This window comes from Pseudopipra pipra, chromosome 6, assembly GCF_036250125.1.
Source record: "Pseudopipra pipra isolate bDixPip1 chromosome 6, bDixPip1.hap1, whole genome shotgun sequence".
Lineage (NCBI taxonomy): Eukaryota > Metazoa > Chordata > Aves > Passeriformes > Pipridae > Pseudopipra > Pseudopipra pipra.
In genome coordinates this window covers 2,458,237-2,474,296 of record NC_087554.1, presented here as the reverse complement: position 1 = coordinate 2,474,296, position 16,060 = coordinate 2,458,237, and the positions used below count along the sequence as shown (strand labels likewise).

Here is a 16,060-nt window from a genome sequence, read left to right as displayed (position 1 = left end):
CAGTGCCCAACCACCCTCTGGGGGAAGAACCCTTTTCTAATATCCAACCTAAACTTCCCCTAATGCTCTAGGCAACTTAAGTTACTGGTAATTCCTGAATCCAAAATCTAGATGTGGACTTTAAGTGTTAAGTTACATTCATCACATACTTGGAAAGCTGTTAAGTTCATTAAGAATGAGTGCTGCTGACTCTGGTCTAATTAAAAATAATAATAAATACACATAAGTGACAAGACTGGACCAGTTTTTACCCTCCCACATTCAGGGAGGTTATTTATTTATACTTTCACCTATTTCAAAAAGTTGCTTGAGAGATGAAGCAGTTCCAAACACGGGTCAAGTGCACAAGATGAATTGCTGTGTCAGGATAACCATGCTCTGTACTCAACAAAGTAAAATGTATTAAATGCCACTGGCATGTAAGGGAAGCCATGGCTATTACTCAGCTGTGGTGCTGCCATCTAGAAAAGTGTAGTGTGTGACCCTCCCTAAAACTCCCATCATGTTTCTTGTGATAAATGTGGCTGGAATACAAGGCCAAGGAGACATCCATTGGAATAACAGCCAATACTCAGACCAAACAGAAAGGAAGTCTGTTTATTTTTATAACAGATTTAATAAAAATGGAGTATAAGTTGGTGCTTATACTCTGCTAGGACCAGCAGATGTCAGTACAACTCAAAGCAACTTTGGATTTTGGTGATGCAATGTTCATGACACTTACCAGAGAAGAAAATATGCTGAAGAAATAGAAAGATTATACAACTTCACCAAGTAAGTCTTTAGAAATCAACAGTTAACAGTATTCTTGAATAAATGTGACAAATAAAACATGCAGATCTTCCAAGTCTAGCACAGAAATAGGAAATTCATTCAAAATGCAACAAAAATAGCATGAATAACAATATTACTAAGATTTCACTTGTAAAATCTCTTTTCCATAAACCTTGTTATATCATAAGAGGTTAATACTCTGAGGACAGATAATGTATCAACTAAAGATAATTTCAATTCCACTGTGGGTTTTTTTGTAACAGTCTAGATATCCTTGGTGTGGGAACAGAAACTCAAATTTATTTCAGCTGCATATAAACCTTCACCTTAAAAACAAGCAAAAAGAGGAAAAAAAAGGGTAGAGGGCTGTTGGACTATTAGTTCAGTCCAATTACAGAATGATAACAAACAGAGCAAAATTATTTTCACTGTGTTATACAGAAACCAACAAAATAATAACTTTTGTGCCATAATTAATACTTTAATATATTTTACAATGCCTTGGCAGTTTAATTTCAGTATTTTAACAGTGAGGCTTGAATTAATAAGGACAACTTGATCTCAAATCCCAGTAGCCTGCATGAGATCTGAACACTTAAATGCTTTTGAATCCTTTCCAAGTGGACAGGATTGGATTAATCAGATTAATCAGATACTCTATAGTAAAGATGCAGCATTCACTATTAATACTGGAGAGAGCTTTATTAATACTGCATGTAAAGTAATTGAGAAATTTCAGTACTTCACATAAAACAGATAAAACCCATGAGATCCTGATCTGGAGAAGGAAAAAATGAGGGATACGTGGAGATGGTACTTTCATGAAACAACAGTGAGTGGCTCAGGATAGATCACTAAGATTTAGCACCTTGTGTTTAAATAGAGTGATTGTTCAGTAGAATCCTACCTGGATGACTAAAAAGCCTGAATGCAATGCAGAATGAAGTGTGAAGAGAGAGCAGCACAATTATCTCCATAATCATATGGAAAATGATTGTGAAAGTGAGTACATTAATCTTGCGGATTGTCACAAATTCCAATGGCTTTCATTAAATTACTAAATGATGAATGTGCCGTGTTTAACCAAAGCATGGAATACATACTCAGGATTAAATAATGCACACATGCACTAACCAACATGCTTATTTCTGATTATTTCCCCTCCTTCTATCTCGATTTGCTCGTAGAGCCACTTGCGGTCACAGCGACATTCCGCCCCGCACTTGTTGGAGCCGCACTTGGGACAAGTATAGAAACATCCCAGGCAATCTTCGTCCAGGCAGTCACAGAGGTCCATCCCACTGTAAAGCAGCAGCCCCTGGCTGTCATAGACTTTGCTCTTGGCTGGTATAACTTGCCTGGATAACGAAAAACAACAGTTATTTCCATGTCAAAATTCACTTATTTTGAGGCCAAGCTGCTAAATTTGTGGAGGGGAGTTTGCTTTCTTCAGGTGTCCGTTTCAGCACTGTTAATTTAAAAGACGTACCTACCCTACTGTATTTGACAACATTTCTCAGCCCTAATTGTACTCCCACTGTGTGCCCAAACTAAGCAGAAGCAACAAATGGAGAGGAAAACGATGTGCAGTTGGCGAGTGGCACATCCAGTGTCTGTCTTGTGAGTCTAAACTTGGGTGGAGAACAGGGGCAAGGCATTAATGTGATAATTACTGCGTGCTTTAACAAATATTGTACGACTATTTAAAGCTGAAACTTCTACCATTCTTCTATTAGTACAAGACTGGTCCAAAGTTTTAGTGGAAGATAACAAAGTTGAACTTTCCTCTTTAGAAAAATGTGATTTTTTTTTTTTTTTAAATCAATCACATTAGAAGGTTATAACTTAATCTAGTACTGTCCAACATGGATGCTAACTTTGGTCTTTAAAAGGAAGGCAAGGTCCTAACCTGCACACTTCTGTTTACCAAGTGTAGTTACTGAGCTTACTGAAAGATAACTCCAATATTTTAAGTGTAGTCTAACATATTCAAATTTAGCCTATCATCAGAATTTTAGCTTATGCATAAATTAATAGCTACATCTATGATCTGTGTAGTACTGTCATGCCTCACAAACACTTGTTTATATTCTAATTGCCTTAAATATTGCTTGTATGCCAACCTTTTATCTTCTGGTTTGTTTATCTCAAGAATGAGAGTGAGCTTTAGCAACCCATAAACACACAAAGACCCACAAAGATAATGTTGAATGCTACAGAGACACTGACCATAGAGGATACTTTATTCTGAAATGAAAGATAATGTAAATACAGCAAACAGATTACCTGTCTGAATTAAATGCTGCTATTTTTGATTGCAGCCTTCTTTTTTCCCTCTTACTGGTCTCAGGAGTGAACTCAGTCTGTCGCCCTGGATTAGCAAACTGCAGAGACTTTAAAGCCTTGGCTGTACGTCCCTGAGGAAAGACAGAAAATGGCCTTTAATTATAAATACAAATCTACATTCTTAAGAAAATGTCCAGTCAAGCCATGATATTGTAATAACCCAGGTGAATTCTTGACCTAGGACTCTTAAGTCTTAAAATATTTATGCTAGAGAACTATACCAGTCTCAGAACTCAGCAATACAAGCTTTGTAGTAGCAGTTCTAATCAATGCTTTCAAATTTCACTCATATCAGCCTCCTAATCATACTGACATGTAACTGAAAAATACAGGTGTGCAATAGTTCCTACAGTGCAGTTCTGCTCTGCTCAGGGCATGTGTGGAGGAGCTCTTTGGTTTGGTTGCCCCTGCTACTGATGATCTGTGTACAGCAATGCACCAGCTGTATTCTGAGCTCAGCACTATCCTCCCACACCAGTTCATTACTGCCCCTGACCAAACACCGTGGCCTTCACAGCCCAGACACCACAACCAGAGTACACTTAATTCACCTCAATGCAGGTTCATTTGGTAATGAACTGCTAGAAAAAATTGCCCTTTTTTTTTTTTTTTTTTTTTTTTTTAAACTGAAGAGACATCCCTAGAAACAACTTTTGCAGTGTTCAGTTTGTTGTTTGCAAGACTTGAAGAACAGCTTAAAATACCAGAAGCAGTCTGGTATTTACATGAACTTATGAGTTGTAAGTCACCCTAGCAGACAAAATTTTTCAGATTTTTAAAGGCCATAATATTTAATTAGAGAAGAGGACTATTAAGGTCCTCCAAATAAAGGTTTAAATACAGTAAACTCCCCCATATCTAAAAGACTAAATCCTTTCTTATTTCTATCATAAAAAAATTAATTTTTTATGTAGTAGTTGTACAAAGCCCAATTCCAACAGCTTGCAGGACTTAGGGGGGGGATGGGAAAACTGATCCATATACATACGTCTGGATCAAGTTTTCTTCTTTGTCGCTCTTCGGGTTCAACATCCACACTTCCATTTATTATCTGCATACATTTGGGACACAACTTCCAACCAGGTACAAACTGCCTCCCAAACTTGGCGCTGAGAAAAGCTGCATCATCCATATCGATGGCTCGTAAGTTTTTCTTGGACAGTTTTCTGTGTATGTTGAAGGGGTCACAACATGATTTCTGTAAGTCTTCGAATCTCTCAATGTAAATTTTCGCATGGTGGAAGCAGATCGTGTTGTTCTCTGAAAGGGTTATTCCAGTCCTGAGCTGAAGCAACAGCAGGTCAGATGAGGATACATCTTGTTTAGTCTTGAAGCCAGTGTGACGGGTGTAATAGGTCTTATGGCACTCATTGGTAGCTTGAAGCTGAACTCCAACTGAACAAGGATCCATTTTACTTTATCAGAACAACTTATTGCACTTATTTTGAGTTCTTTAGGAGTTTCTATGAAGATCACCCTAGAGGAAGAATTAAAATCAATTAGATTTGCACTGCAAACTTTTATCCATAAGCTTGACATATAGGGTTTAAGTAATTTAACAAACATGTAAAGAAATTATAGCCTCCTAGTCTAGATAAGCTTAAAAAGACATTAAATTCATTCTGGAATTAAAGCATGCATCTCATCTTCCTTTTAGAGGCACTTTTTCCCAGCTAAAATAAGCATCTATTGAAAATGTTTAGCGGCATTACTTTCACAAAAACAATTTGGGAGCAAGGTATGAGCAGCCTGCTCTGGTCAGGGCCCCCTCTCTTGGGACAATCCCTGCTAGTCTAGACCAGTTGTTCAGAGTGCCCACAGGAAAAGACTGCTGATGGCTAAACAGCTCACCTACCCTGTTTCCAGGTAGTTTCTAAGGGGGGAAAAAAGGCTGCTGAAGGTAGGCTGCACGGGCTGGCTGATGTCAGTCAGCAATTCCCACCTGGCAGCGCTCTCCTGCGTGTTCCTCCCCTGCGTACCAGGTGCAAGTCAACACACTGAATCAACCTGAGCCTCCTCAAGAACCAATCTGGGGTGTGCACAAAGATTGGTGGTTCTAGATGTGTGCAGTTTTCGTGGCCATTGTGTGCAGCTCCCTGCAGCTGCGTGCTGTGTGTGTCTGATGTAAATACTGGGCAGTTATTTAAACACTAATTCAGGCACAAAAAACGAAGTGAGCTGTTGCAGACTGGTCTCACACCCAGGCCAAAGTCTGTTGCTAATCCAATACCAGCCCTAACACATAAGAGCCTGAGCCCACCTTACATTCTTTTCTACTGCAACATAAAGAACAAATTTCTACCAAAAGAAAGGAATCATGTGCTCCCAAATCCTCCAGGAACCCTAAATACAATGAGTTCAGCCTAACTGGGATGTTCATGTTCACCCACACACTACTCTGCAAAAGGGAAAAAACAGACAAACAAAAAAGCAATGTACTGGGTTTGTCTGGGATACAGTGTAACTCTTCACAGTATATGGTATGGGGCTGTGTTTTGGATTTGTGACCACAACAGTGCTGATAACCTGGTGATATTTTAGCTAATGCTGAGCAGTGCTTACAGTGTCACCGCCTTTTCTGCCTCCCACCCCACTAGTGAGGGGCTGGCAGGGGGCACAAGAAGTTGGGAGGGACCAGAACCAGGAGAGCTGATTCCAAGTGACGTTCCAGACCACATGGCCTTGTGCTCTGCAGTGAAGTGGAGGTTGGTGGGGAGGGGTCACTGCTCTGGGAATGGCTGAGCATTGCTCAACTGGAGGTGAGCAATTGTTTCCACTTGCATTGCTTGGTTTTTCTCGGGTTTTACTTTCTGCTCTCTTTTGGTTTTCCTTTTATTTCCCTTAAAACATTTAAAAAAAAAATTTCTTTTAATTATTGAGCTGTTTTTATGTCAACCCACAACTTTCTCACTTTTACCCTTCTGATCCTCCCCCTACTGTGGGGGAGTGTGGTGTTTAGTTGCCAGCTGGGGTTAAACCACAACACACACATTTGTTCTAACCACTGAACAGGGTAATATGGCCTTTTAATCAATCAAAGTATCAGCCAGTTGTCTAATGGACAAGAGTCCTGGGATGCTACTTTCAATAAAATGAAAGCAAATTGCATCAGGCACAATCTAATGACATGAAATGTGTAAGTTTAGCCAATATACAGAAACATGAACACAGCAGCGCAAGAGTTTGAAAGAGAACAGTAAGTTCATAGGATTTTTAAAATTAATCTGAGAAGCCACTGGTTTTCGGAGCAGAAATCCACTTTGGATTTTAATACTTCAGTTTTTTTCAAACAGATGTGTATGTCTGAAGAAATCACACAACACATTTCCATACATTAAACGGCATGGGCAGTAATTTAAAAGTCTTGTATAGGACGTGGTATTGTCTACTGATTTAGCTGATGCAAATATAAATTATATGCTGGGTTCTACTCAGGCTAGTAAACTTGTCTTGAAGTGTAATTTTATATCTAATTTGAGACAGAACTGAGTATAACCAAGCAATTATTTTTAAATAAGTTTTCTCAGCCCATTGTTAAGAATGCTCCACCTTTCACATTTAAATTAAAGCAATGATAATAGAGGCACAAGGAGCTCCAAGTGTAGAGGCACATTGTTATAAACCTGTGAGTGTCTGCAGAAAAGGGAGTGTTTCATTCTGAAAGCAATGAAAACTTAGTTCTGGTTTTTTTGCAAGTGATCTGAAAATACAAAGACTTAAGTATTCTAATACCTAACACTAATTTCTCAGGTCAAAACCTAAATCTTTTATTTTCAGAGCTAGAACTAATTCAGTCCTAAATTACCAGGCTATCTGAGCATTTCTTCACTCCAATTTCTGTATGCTGAGCTAACTCCTGAAGTTTCAAGCTTTTCAGATGTGCACTGACTAATACAAATAAGAAGTAAAGAGTAGATGTCAATCAAATTAGAAAAATTCTTATTTTCAGTGTCTGCTGAGCACTGACTAAGTTTTACTACATAAAAGTTCCAGTGCCCTTGCCTATTTATACACTTTTACTGCAGCACTGACTTGGTATGATTTTTTTTTTTTTAAATCTTTTTATAAAAGACCAGCTATCAAACCTACAGGGTATGCACCAAACGTACCTCAGGTGCTAATCCCCCCCAAAAATAGCTATTGCAATGCTACCCTGGGCAGGTACCTGCTGTGACAGCTGACTGCACTGCGTGACAAGCCCTGTACTGAACTGAGGGAGGGCACACCGGGCCCATCGCTTTGCTCCAATGACACCGTGCTGGGGGATGTAAAGCTACGTCTCTCATCCACTTCACCCGCAGGAATTCCTGGTGGAAGCCTCACCGCATTTCCCCGCCCTTGGGAGGGGCACGCAGCTGCCGTTCCTTGGTGGAAACAGGAAGGAGCTTAAAGCAAAACAAACCAAACAAACCAACCAAACAAACCAAAACAAATAAACAGAAAAACCCCGCCCCACACTGCTAAGACGAAGGTTTGCGTTCGCACCTGTGCAGTCGATAATGGGCGCTCACGGCACCGACCGCGGCCGCCCGGGGCAGAGGGCTCGGGGCGGGCCGGCAGAGCGGAGCGCCCGTGCTCGGCAGGGATCCAGCACGGGCCTCCCGGGTTCCTGCTGCCGGCGGAAACGCGGGATGGGGAGAAAAGGGGGGTTACGCGGGCGGTACGAGCAGCCCCAGGGAAAGCGGGGCCCGGCCGCCCCGCGGGGCCTCGCACGGCACCGCCCCGGCCCGGCCCTCCCGCTGCTCCCCCCGGGCGGCCCCGGTACCTGTCCGTGGGTCCGGTCCCGCCGTCCCGCTCCCCGTCCCCGGGCTCCGTGCCCCGCTGGCGGCGACCATGAACCGCCCTCCCTCAGCATGGCGGCGCTTCCGGGCGGCGGCGGCAGCGGCCCCTGGCGGGGCGGAGGAGAGGCGGGAGTGAGGGCGGTGGAGTGGGAATGATGCGTTCCCTCCTCGGGAATGAGCTCTGCCTTCCCCGGGAATGACCCGTACCCTCCCCGGGAATGACGCGTGCCCTCCTCGGGAATGAGCTCTGCCTTCCCCGGGAATGACCCGTACCCTCCTCGGGAATGACGCGTGCCCTCCTCGGGAATGAGCTCTGCCTTCCCCGGGAATGACCCGTGCCCTCCCCGGGAATGACGCGTGCCCTCCTCGGGAATGAGCTCTGCCTTCCCCGGGAGTGACCTCTGCCTTCCCCCGGAGTGACCTCTGCCTTCCCCGGAGTGACCTCTGCCTTCCCCGGGAGTGACCTCTGTCTTCCCCGGGAATGACCCGTGCCCTCCTCGGGAATGAGCTCTGTCTTCCCCGGGACTGACTTCTGCCTTCCCCGGGACTGACCTCTGTCTTCCCCGGGAATGACCCGTGCCCTCCCCGGGAGCGATCTCTGCCTTCCCCCGCAGTGACCTCTGCCTTCCCCGGGAATGACCTGTGCCTTCCCCAGCACTGATCTCCATGCCTTCGCCGGGAACGACCCGTGCCCTCCCCGGCAATGACCTCTGCCATCCCCGAGAGTGGCCTCTGCCTTCCCCGGGAATGACCTGTGCCCTCTCCAGCAGTGATCTCCATGCCTTCCTCGGGAATGACCAGTGTCCTCCCTGTGGGAAAAATTCCTCTTTTAAATTTAGAAAGACGGCATAAAGTCATGAAACTAAAGAATTTATTCAGCGTACTGGGTCTAGTCTCACACCAAGTTTTTCGGGGAGAAAGACCCTTTGGATTTAAATACCACACATTTTATAGTTCCACCCTTATTCAGACAAGTTTAATATATTCATTTTTGCCTAAAAAGGTTTCTTTTCTCTGAAAAGGGACATTCCCTTTCTTCTGATTGGCTGCAAGGTGTCCTCTGTCAAAAACAATGGATCTTCCTTTGTTCTTAGCCCAAAGAGAGAGAAGAAACCCCTGTGTACAAAACTTCCACATGGCCTTGAATGATTTTAATTTTTAAGAACTTTTATATTTCTCTTATCCAGACGAAAAAGACCCTGACACCCAGTTCCGTTTGGAACTTGGATATCTTGCAACTTCACGATGCACCTATGTATATAAAAATTGTATTTTATCTCTCATATCCCCAGGTCCCACAGACAGTATTTCACACACGCTCCCCCCTTCCGGCCCCAAAATCAGCACTGCTGAAGCTGTTATTTGTTTTAAATAAAACAAAATTCTCACAAATCTGCTGTTTCATTTAACGGGAAAAACCCAACACAGTCTTTTGGTCACTAGAATTGTCACTCAAAAGTCTGTTACTCTTTCTGTTTGTTTGTTTGAGAGTTTGTTTGGTTTTTTTTTTAGTTCTATAGTGTGTTGAGCAGGTGCCTGGATGTGGCACCAGGTGATGTAGTTTGGGGAATACAGTGGTGGTGGTGCTGGGCTGATGGTTGGGCTGGATGGTCTTGAAGGTGTTTTCCAGCCTTGATGATCCCATGAATGTCTTCAGAACAATGGACTTCTCAAGCAGTAGTTGAAGAATTGGTGGCATCATTGTCTTAAAGGCCTGTGGAGGTGAGAAATGATTTTATACTTGCTTCAGGAGATACCCAGAAGGCTAAAGCACAGGAATATAAAGCTTTAATGGCAATGTGACAGTAACAGTAAGTAGGCTGTGCCATTTTCTGTTTCTCCATCTGACCATTAAAGAAAACCATTATAAATTCCATGTTTATTGCTTAGGTCATACGTTGGCTCAGTGATGACAAAGAGACTGTGAGGAGCTATCATTCAAGAGGGTTTCAATAAGGCTGCTTCTTCTGACTGGTGTTGCTCAGGATGAAATGTGTGGAGTTAATGAAGGGGAATAATTCATGAGAGGAGATACTCGAGATACAGGTTGTGACATCAATTTGTACTAAATAAATATAGGAAGAGCAGTGAGGTGTGTGTATTCACTTTTTCAGAGTTAGTGCCAATCTGTGAGGCTGATTGTATAGGGCTAGGTTCAGGGTTCAGGTTATCTGGGAATTAACTTGTAACAAGTCTGCCATCCATGGATTTAGACAGGTTTTGGTTGATCAGTTAGCTTTTATCTATGTAAATGGAATGGTGCCTAATGAGGGAGAACTTTGGGGTTTAGAGTAAAAGGATTTTAGATATGACAGATGAAAGGTAACAGGATCATGAGCTATACTAGATGTGGTAAAAATATTCTCATATATTCTGGTAATACTGGACAGCAATTTAAATTTATTTCTCTGCCAATGCAGGTTGACTCCATATGCCATTTTCATTCATAAGGGCATCTGGAATCTGTCAAAGCTTGTGCTACAGAGGAATATGTATGTCAAGGTAATTTTTAATGGATTTTGTGTTGAAAAGTAGCTGAAGTCATACTCTCTGTACCAAAATTTGTTGTGCTCACTAAGTTTCAGTACTCAGTGTGTGCCTCAGTTCACTCGTGTGTAAAAACTGTATAAAGCAGTAGTGACATAGATCATCACTTCAAAATTGCTGTGTCTTCCTGTTGCCCTGATTTCCAGAGTTTGAAGCAGTGACAGATTTGTTTCTGATCTGCAAAAAACATTGAGATAGACTCAGAAAAAAGATGATATTGGAACTGCATTCAATACATCATAAATTCCAGGGAGCTCAGCTCAAATTTCCAAGATAATCAAGCAAAAAGTTTTACAGGAGAGGACTACATGAGAAAGCACGTATAAGTATTTTGATAGTTTTTTTCTGCCAGAAGCTTGGGAATTTAAGTTTTTCATAACTTTGCCTGTCATGTGAACACCATAGTTTTAAGACCTTGCACCTTATCCATAGAAAACTTCCAAAAATCAGTTTATCTACATAATATCCAGGTAGACTGGTCTAGAAACCAGCAAAATGCTGGGAAGGGTCAGCGACTTGATTTAATTTCTTCAATCAAAGCAAGTTTGAGGATGCTGTTAAATTGTTTTTTTTTTTATTAAAGTGAAGCAGATTAAGATACTCCACTACTACAGAATCACTATCTCATGAAGTGTCTCTTCTAAACTTAAGTGTTAAATGGAAATAAAATGTGTATTTTTGGCATATTTGACAAGGAAAACAGCGTCTAATGTAGTTTATATTCTAGAAATCCTATTTCTTTTCTTTAAAGTTTTTAGGCAAACATCTCTCTGTGTCTAGCTCCTAACAAACGTGCTGGAACACTAAATAGGCAGAGATGTTGTCTGCTTTGAGTTTTTTTTACTATTTTCTTTTAAAATATTTTGGTGTACTCTTTCAAAAACATAAAGTCAGAGATATAGAGAATGATTGTAGCAGGGAAAGGAGGCAGAAAAAGTTTGACAGTTTTGGTATGGACCATTTCACCTAAATGGAAAAAAGAAAACCTTCCATGGAATATCCCAGTAAATTCATTGTGAAGGGGCAAAATTCTGTGTAAGGAGCAGTTCAGGCATAAGAAATAGGGAGGCTCAAGGCAGAAAGGGGACTGTATCACTAGAAAGGATTATTTTGAGTTACTAGGCTCTTTTTAATAAGATATAAAGATTTGATGAGAGAAATAGGTGACAATTTTGGTTGAAATGCTAAGATGTGTTTGGAAGCTACCACTCTTATAGCCTGTATATTCCCTTATGCTGTGGGAATCACCAGCTCAGAGGACTTCTTTCTTTTGTGACTGAACATACACTCTGAGAGCAAATATTAGCCTGTTTAAATATTGCTTGTGGAACAAAAACATAAGCCTGTAGAAGAGTGAAAGAAAAGGACCTTAGAGAATTTATTTTATTGCCATTAAATTTACGTTGTCCAACTGGTCTTTTCTTTTGTCTTGCCATTTGTTGTCTTGTCTTTACCCTTCACAAAGACCTACAGGCTCATTTGAATGACACCTAAATCAATACATTTTATTACAGATATGGGTAAGTGCTGATTTCATGCTTTTGCCCACACAAACTCAAGCACAAGCAAAAAGACATTCACTAAAACACAACGTTGTAAATAAGTACCCTACATGAGCTTTTCCTTGTAGAAAATGTGATGCCAAGTGCTGCATTTTATCTGAAAGTCAGGAACTAATGTCTTGGTACAAACAGGACTGTTTATTTCACACCAAATTTTTAAGTTGTCAAAAGTCTAGATATCATCATAAAACTAATGGAAAAAAAAATGTTAAAAAGTACCTTGGGAAATTTTGTAGCATGCTGATAAGTTGTTTTTTTTTTTGTAAGATATGGGTATAAGAGTATGAAAATACTGGCTTAAATTACTTTCTGGCTGGGTTGTTGTTTGTTTTTATTCTAATTTGGCAATGTTATAAAGACTTGATTATTTTAAAAATTTGCATTTAAACTTTGTCACACACTGTTGAATATTTGGATTCATATCATGCTGCAGTTTTTGAGTAATAGAAACAATAGAAATTCTGTCAGGTAGGAAAAAAAATAAAATCCTCTTCAGTAATTTGGTTCTTGCTGTGTCACGATGAGAATCATCTACTTTACTGGCATCTGACTTTGGAATGCCTCTTTGGGAATCTTCTGCCCTTTCCCAGCTGATTCCTTGGTAGTCTTTATAAATTTATTGCCTGGAACATTCTGTCTGTCTGCTCAGTGAGATCTTCCCTTTTTTTTTGTGTTGAGGAGGATTTTGGCTGCTGCTTCCAGTCTGCCCCTCTTGTTTGAGCAGCTTCACAGATGATGTGGCATCACCCTGTTGCTGCACTGTGCTCTTTGCTTTGGGCCTGAAGAGAACGTGCTCAGAAACATGGATGTCTGCTGCCCTTTGGAATTGGTGCAGGCACTCTCTGCCAGGTTTGTATCTCATTAGGAAGTCCCAGCAGACAGCATTTTATTCTAACATTTGTGTCTCAGATGGTTTGGGAGTTTTCTTTACCCATCTGTAAAGGTGTTGAATTTATTTCTGATTCAAAAAGCAGGGACATTAGTTTCTGCTGTTCCTAAAAGCAATCTCATTCAGCCTCTTTCTATTCTTACAGAGCAGCTAATACTTGCACAGACCTAAGACAGCTAATGCCTACTCACTGGTAACAGGTTAGGGTGTTCAAGGAATTTAGGATTTGCCCTTTCTGAAGAAAAATGTCCTCTCCATGCCTGGCTTGAGGGAAAATGAAGGTTGTTAATCTGACAGTTGGTGAATCAAATAGGGGAAACTGCTGTTTGCTGGTGTAGGCTGAATGATTTGTCTATTTATCTGTTACTTCTTCCCAATGCACCCTCAAGTCCAAGGAAGCAAAGGGCTTGAATAATGGATACGTGCCTGTGAGTAGGCATTGTGTTGGAATGTGGGTGTGGGTTTATGGGTCATCCATCATTCTAGGAAGCCTCCCATGATTTTTGCCTATTGAATAGTAGGGCTTGATTCATGGTTATTCTGCAAGGCTGCCTTTAACAGAACACCAAATCTGAGGAGAAGAAATGAACAGCATTTAGGTCTAGAAGTGTTGGTTCTACAGCAGCCACCAGCTAGTGAAAAGCAATCTAGTTAAGTCCTAGTTTTGGAAAACCTATCCAGCACAAATAGATAGCAGTGATTATTAACCATATTGTGGAAACTCTCGTGTATGACACTGTCTGTAATGGGAGAAATTTTCTGTGATGTTTTTATTCAAGCAAAAAATTTATTCTGTTGACATGGTTATACTGGCACGAAAGTATATGTCGGTATCAGCTACTGTGGGTAGGTGATACATACCATATTTTAAAAGGACATTTTTCCAGGGCAAATCATGTCTATCTTAACAGTCATCAGTTTGTAATCTTGTTGAGAAAGTCCTAAACAATATCACTGAGAGGAGTGGCTTGCTGAAATCCTCAAGCAGATCAGTAGAAAAGCAAGAGTAGCACCTCGCAGGTCTCAGCACAGACTTATGGCCTTGAGGGCAGCTGTGCAAGGTTTTATTGGTGCAGTTGTACTGGTATCATTCACATGGGAAACACATTTTAGTATAGCTTGCTGCTTTAGTGAGGCCCTGCTGCAAGAGTATCTTTGCTTGCTGAGCTTTCTGTTCCTAACACATCAGTTCTACCACATTTCCTCGCTTACACTTGTGGAACAGCGAGTCCTGAAATGCTTGTGACAAGGAATGTCAGCAACTGACTCTTATATTTGCTTATCACATGTGTTGCACAGCTTCTTATCAAACATAAAGTCTTGGTATGAAAATGGTCACAGCAGCTGGGTGTATGCATAAACCGAACAAGAAATGTGTCTGTGGGCTTAGGTTTTTTTCAGTCCTCCTCTGTCGCAGGGGTTGGGGACTGCACAAATTTCGTAGGGGGTAATTCTTCAGTTCTGCAGCGTTCTGCTCCATGACTCACTGTGCATCAGACTTTTCTGTCAGCTGTAGCTATGGGAATTACCATGGTTCCTTGAAATCCTTGTAGAAATAAGACAGTTATCCCATGAAACCTTTACTGAAATCAAATTTATTTATATCTTTTCTATTTTTACATTAGAGAGTGATTTTTTTTTTCTTTTGGCGTGGGAGACTGTTACATTGTCCATCAGTTTTATAGCCCTGTGACAAATTGCTGACCTAAAACCACACAGTTTGCCCTCTGGATTTCATGCCTCATTATGTATTTGGAGAGAAAATGGTCCATTTTTCTGCAGCTGATAGGTCTGTTAGCAGGTACCAGCAAGCACTGCAAATAGAGTCTAAACACAGTGGTTTTTAACATGCTCAGCCTAAGATCACTTTGTTGATGTATTTCAGTGTCAAAGCCAAAACAATGCTAGTACTTATGCTGGAACAAACCAATTTATGAGTCAGTCTACAGTTTGTCAAGAGAGCTGTACAGTAGTTTATAATTTACAGTTACAGTTTTCTTTATAGCTTTTATTGAATCCAAGCAACATAAGAGTACATCTCAGCTTCCAGAGGTAATGAATATGAGTTAATACCAGCAGCTGACGAAACAAAGCTGTTACCAAACTGAAAAGTGTAACTCTTCTAAAGAAAACCTAGAAAAGGTTTCTTAGTTTTGACAGCAATTATAAGCTTTGATTTTTCAAATTAGAAATTTTCATCTTATGCCTTTATTGAAAGCTAAAGAACAAGAAAGATGGTGATGCCATGCAACATTGCAGTTAAAGTTTCTTTGTGGAGGGAGTGGCATTGATACTGCTTGTTTCTCTGGGTTTTTTAGGGTCACTCTAGTGCCAACAGGGAAATGTCCTGGTCATTAGGGCCTCTAAGTGTGTCACCAAGTGCCCACAAAGTGCTGAGGGAAGGCTCCATGTGTGTGTCTAATCCCTGGTTCCTGGAATAAGTCGGAGTCTGCTTTAGGCCACGGTGTAGGCTCAGTAGTGAGCTGCTCTGAGGTTCCAGGGTCTTTTTTGAACTATATCTGAAGACCTTCTTCTAGAATATCTTCAAATAACTTGTTAAGGCAGCTCATACTATGAGCTGTGATTAGTTATTCATGTCTTAATATTCTTCTCTTTTCATTGCCAACTTCAAATGCTCCTTTAAGTTTTTCCCTGGGTAAGTTGAATACCAGCTTCACAACAGTGGTGTGCTATCATTTTATCTGTAATGGTTTTCTCATATCTGTCTCTGAGGCAGTTGCAGCACATAAATCTGGTTTGATTCTGACAAAGTTCTGCTTTTCCCCAATACTTTTTCTGATACAAGCATTCCTTATTTTCCAAGAAATCTTTGTTGTTCAAAGGTTTTGTTTCTTGTGTCAATAATGTGAATTTACTGTGATCTATAACCACACTTACTGTGGAAGAATAAATTATTCAGCATTTAAATCAATTTATGTTTGGCAAGTCCACAGTTTTCCTGAACTTTGATAGTTAGCAAATCATTTAGGACTTCTTGCTTCTATTTCTTACTTTGGATCAGCTCTGTGTCACTCAGGCAATTGAATTGCTTTGTTCCTCCTTATTTATTCATACTTTGATTGTTAGTACCAGTTTTTTGTTGTCAGGGCACTATATTGATGCTCTGCTTATGCAGGATCATCAATGTTGCTGTGTGGCTA

The 16,060-nt window shown here is 40.9% G+C and overlaps 1 protein-coding gene and 1 long non-coding RNA gene across 7 annotated transcripts; one reads left to right on the top strand and one right to left on the bottom strand.

The window, feature by feature from the left end:
- Positions 1-584: 584 nt before the first annotated feature.
- ARL14EP (ADP ribosylation factor like GTPase 14 effector protein) lies at positions 585-8,569 on the bottom strand. 6 transcript variants are annotated; one of them, XM_064656985.1, is made up of 5 exons: positions 7,886-7,988; positions 7,606-7,732; positions 4,109-4,597; positions 3,061-3,191; positions 585-2,132 (listed from the first exon to the last, which is right to left on the bottom strand). In XM_064656985.1, exons 3-5 carry the CDS (start codon positions 4,529-4,531, stop codon positions 1,904-1,906), a joined length of 783 nt encoding a protein of 260 aa, XP_064513055.1. In that variant the 5' UTR covers positions 4,532-4,597; positions 7,606-7,732; positions 7,886-7,988; the 3' UTR covers positions 585-1,903. The 6 variants fall into 6 exon arrangements, 3 of the variants coding, with proteins under 3 accessions (XP_064513055.1, XP_064513054.1, XP_064513056.1); XM_064656984.1 differs by lacking the exon at positions 7,606-7,732 and having other exon boundaries at positions 7,886-8,023; XM_064656986.1 differs by lacking the exons at positions 7,606-7,732; positions 7,886-7,988 and adding an exon at positions 7,286-7,484.
- Positions 7,548-9,293, top strand: LOC135415369 (uncharacterized). The gene is made up of 2 exons (XR_010431110.1): positions 7,548-7,591; positions 8,516-9,293. It is a non-coding gene; the product is annotated as an uncharacterized LOC135415369 (long non-coding RNA).
- Positions 9,294-16,060: the final 6,767 nt, after the last annotated feature.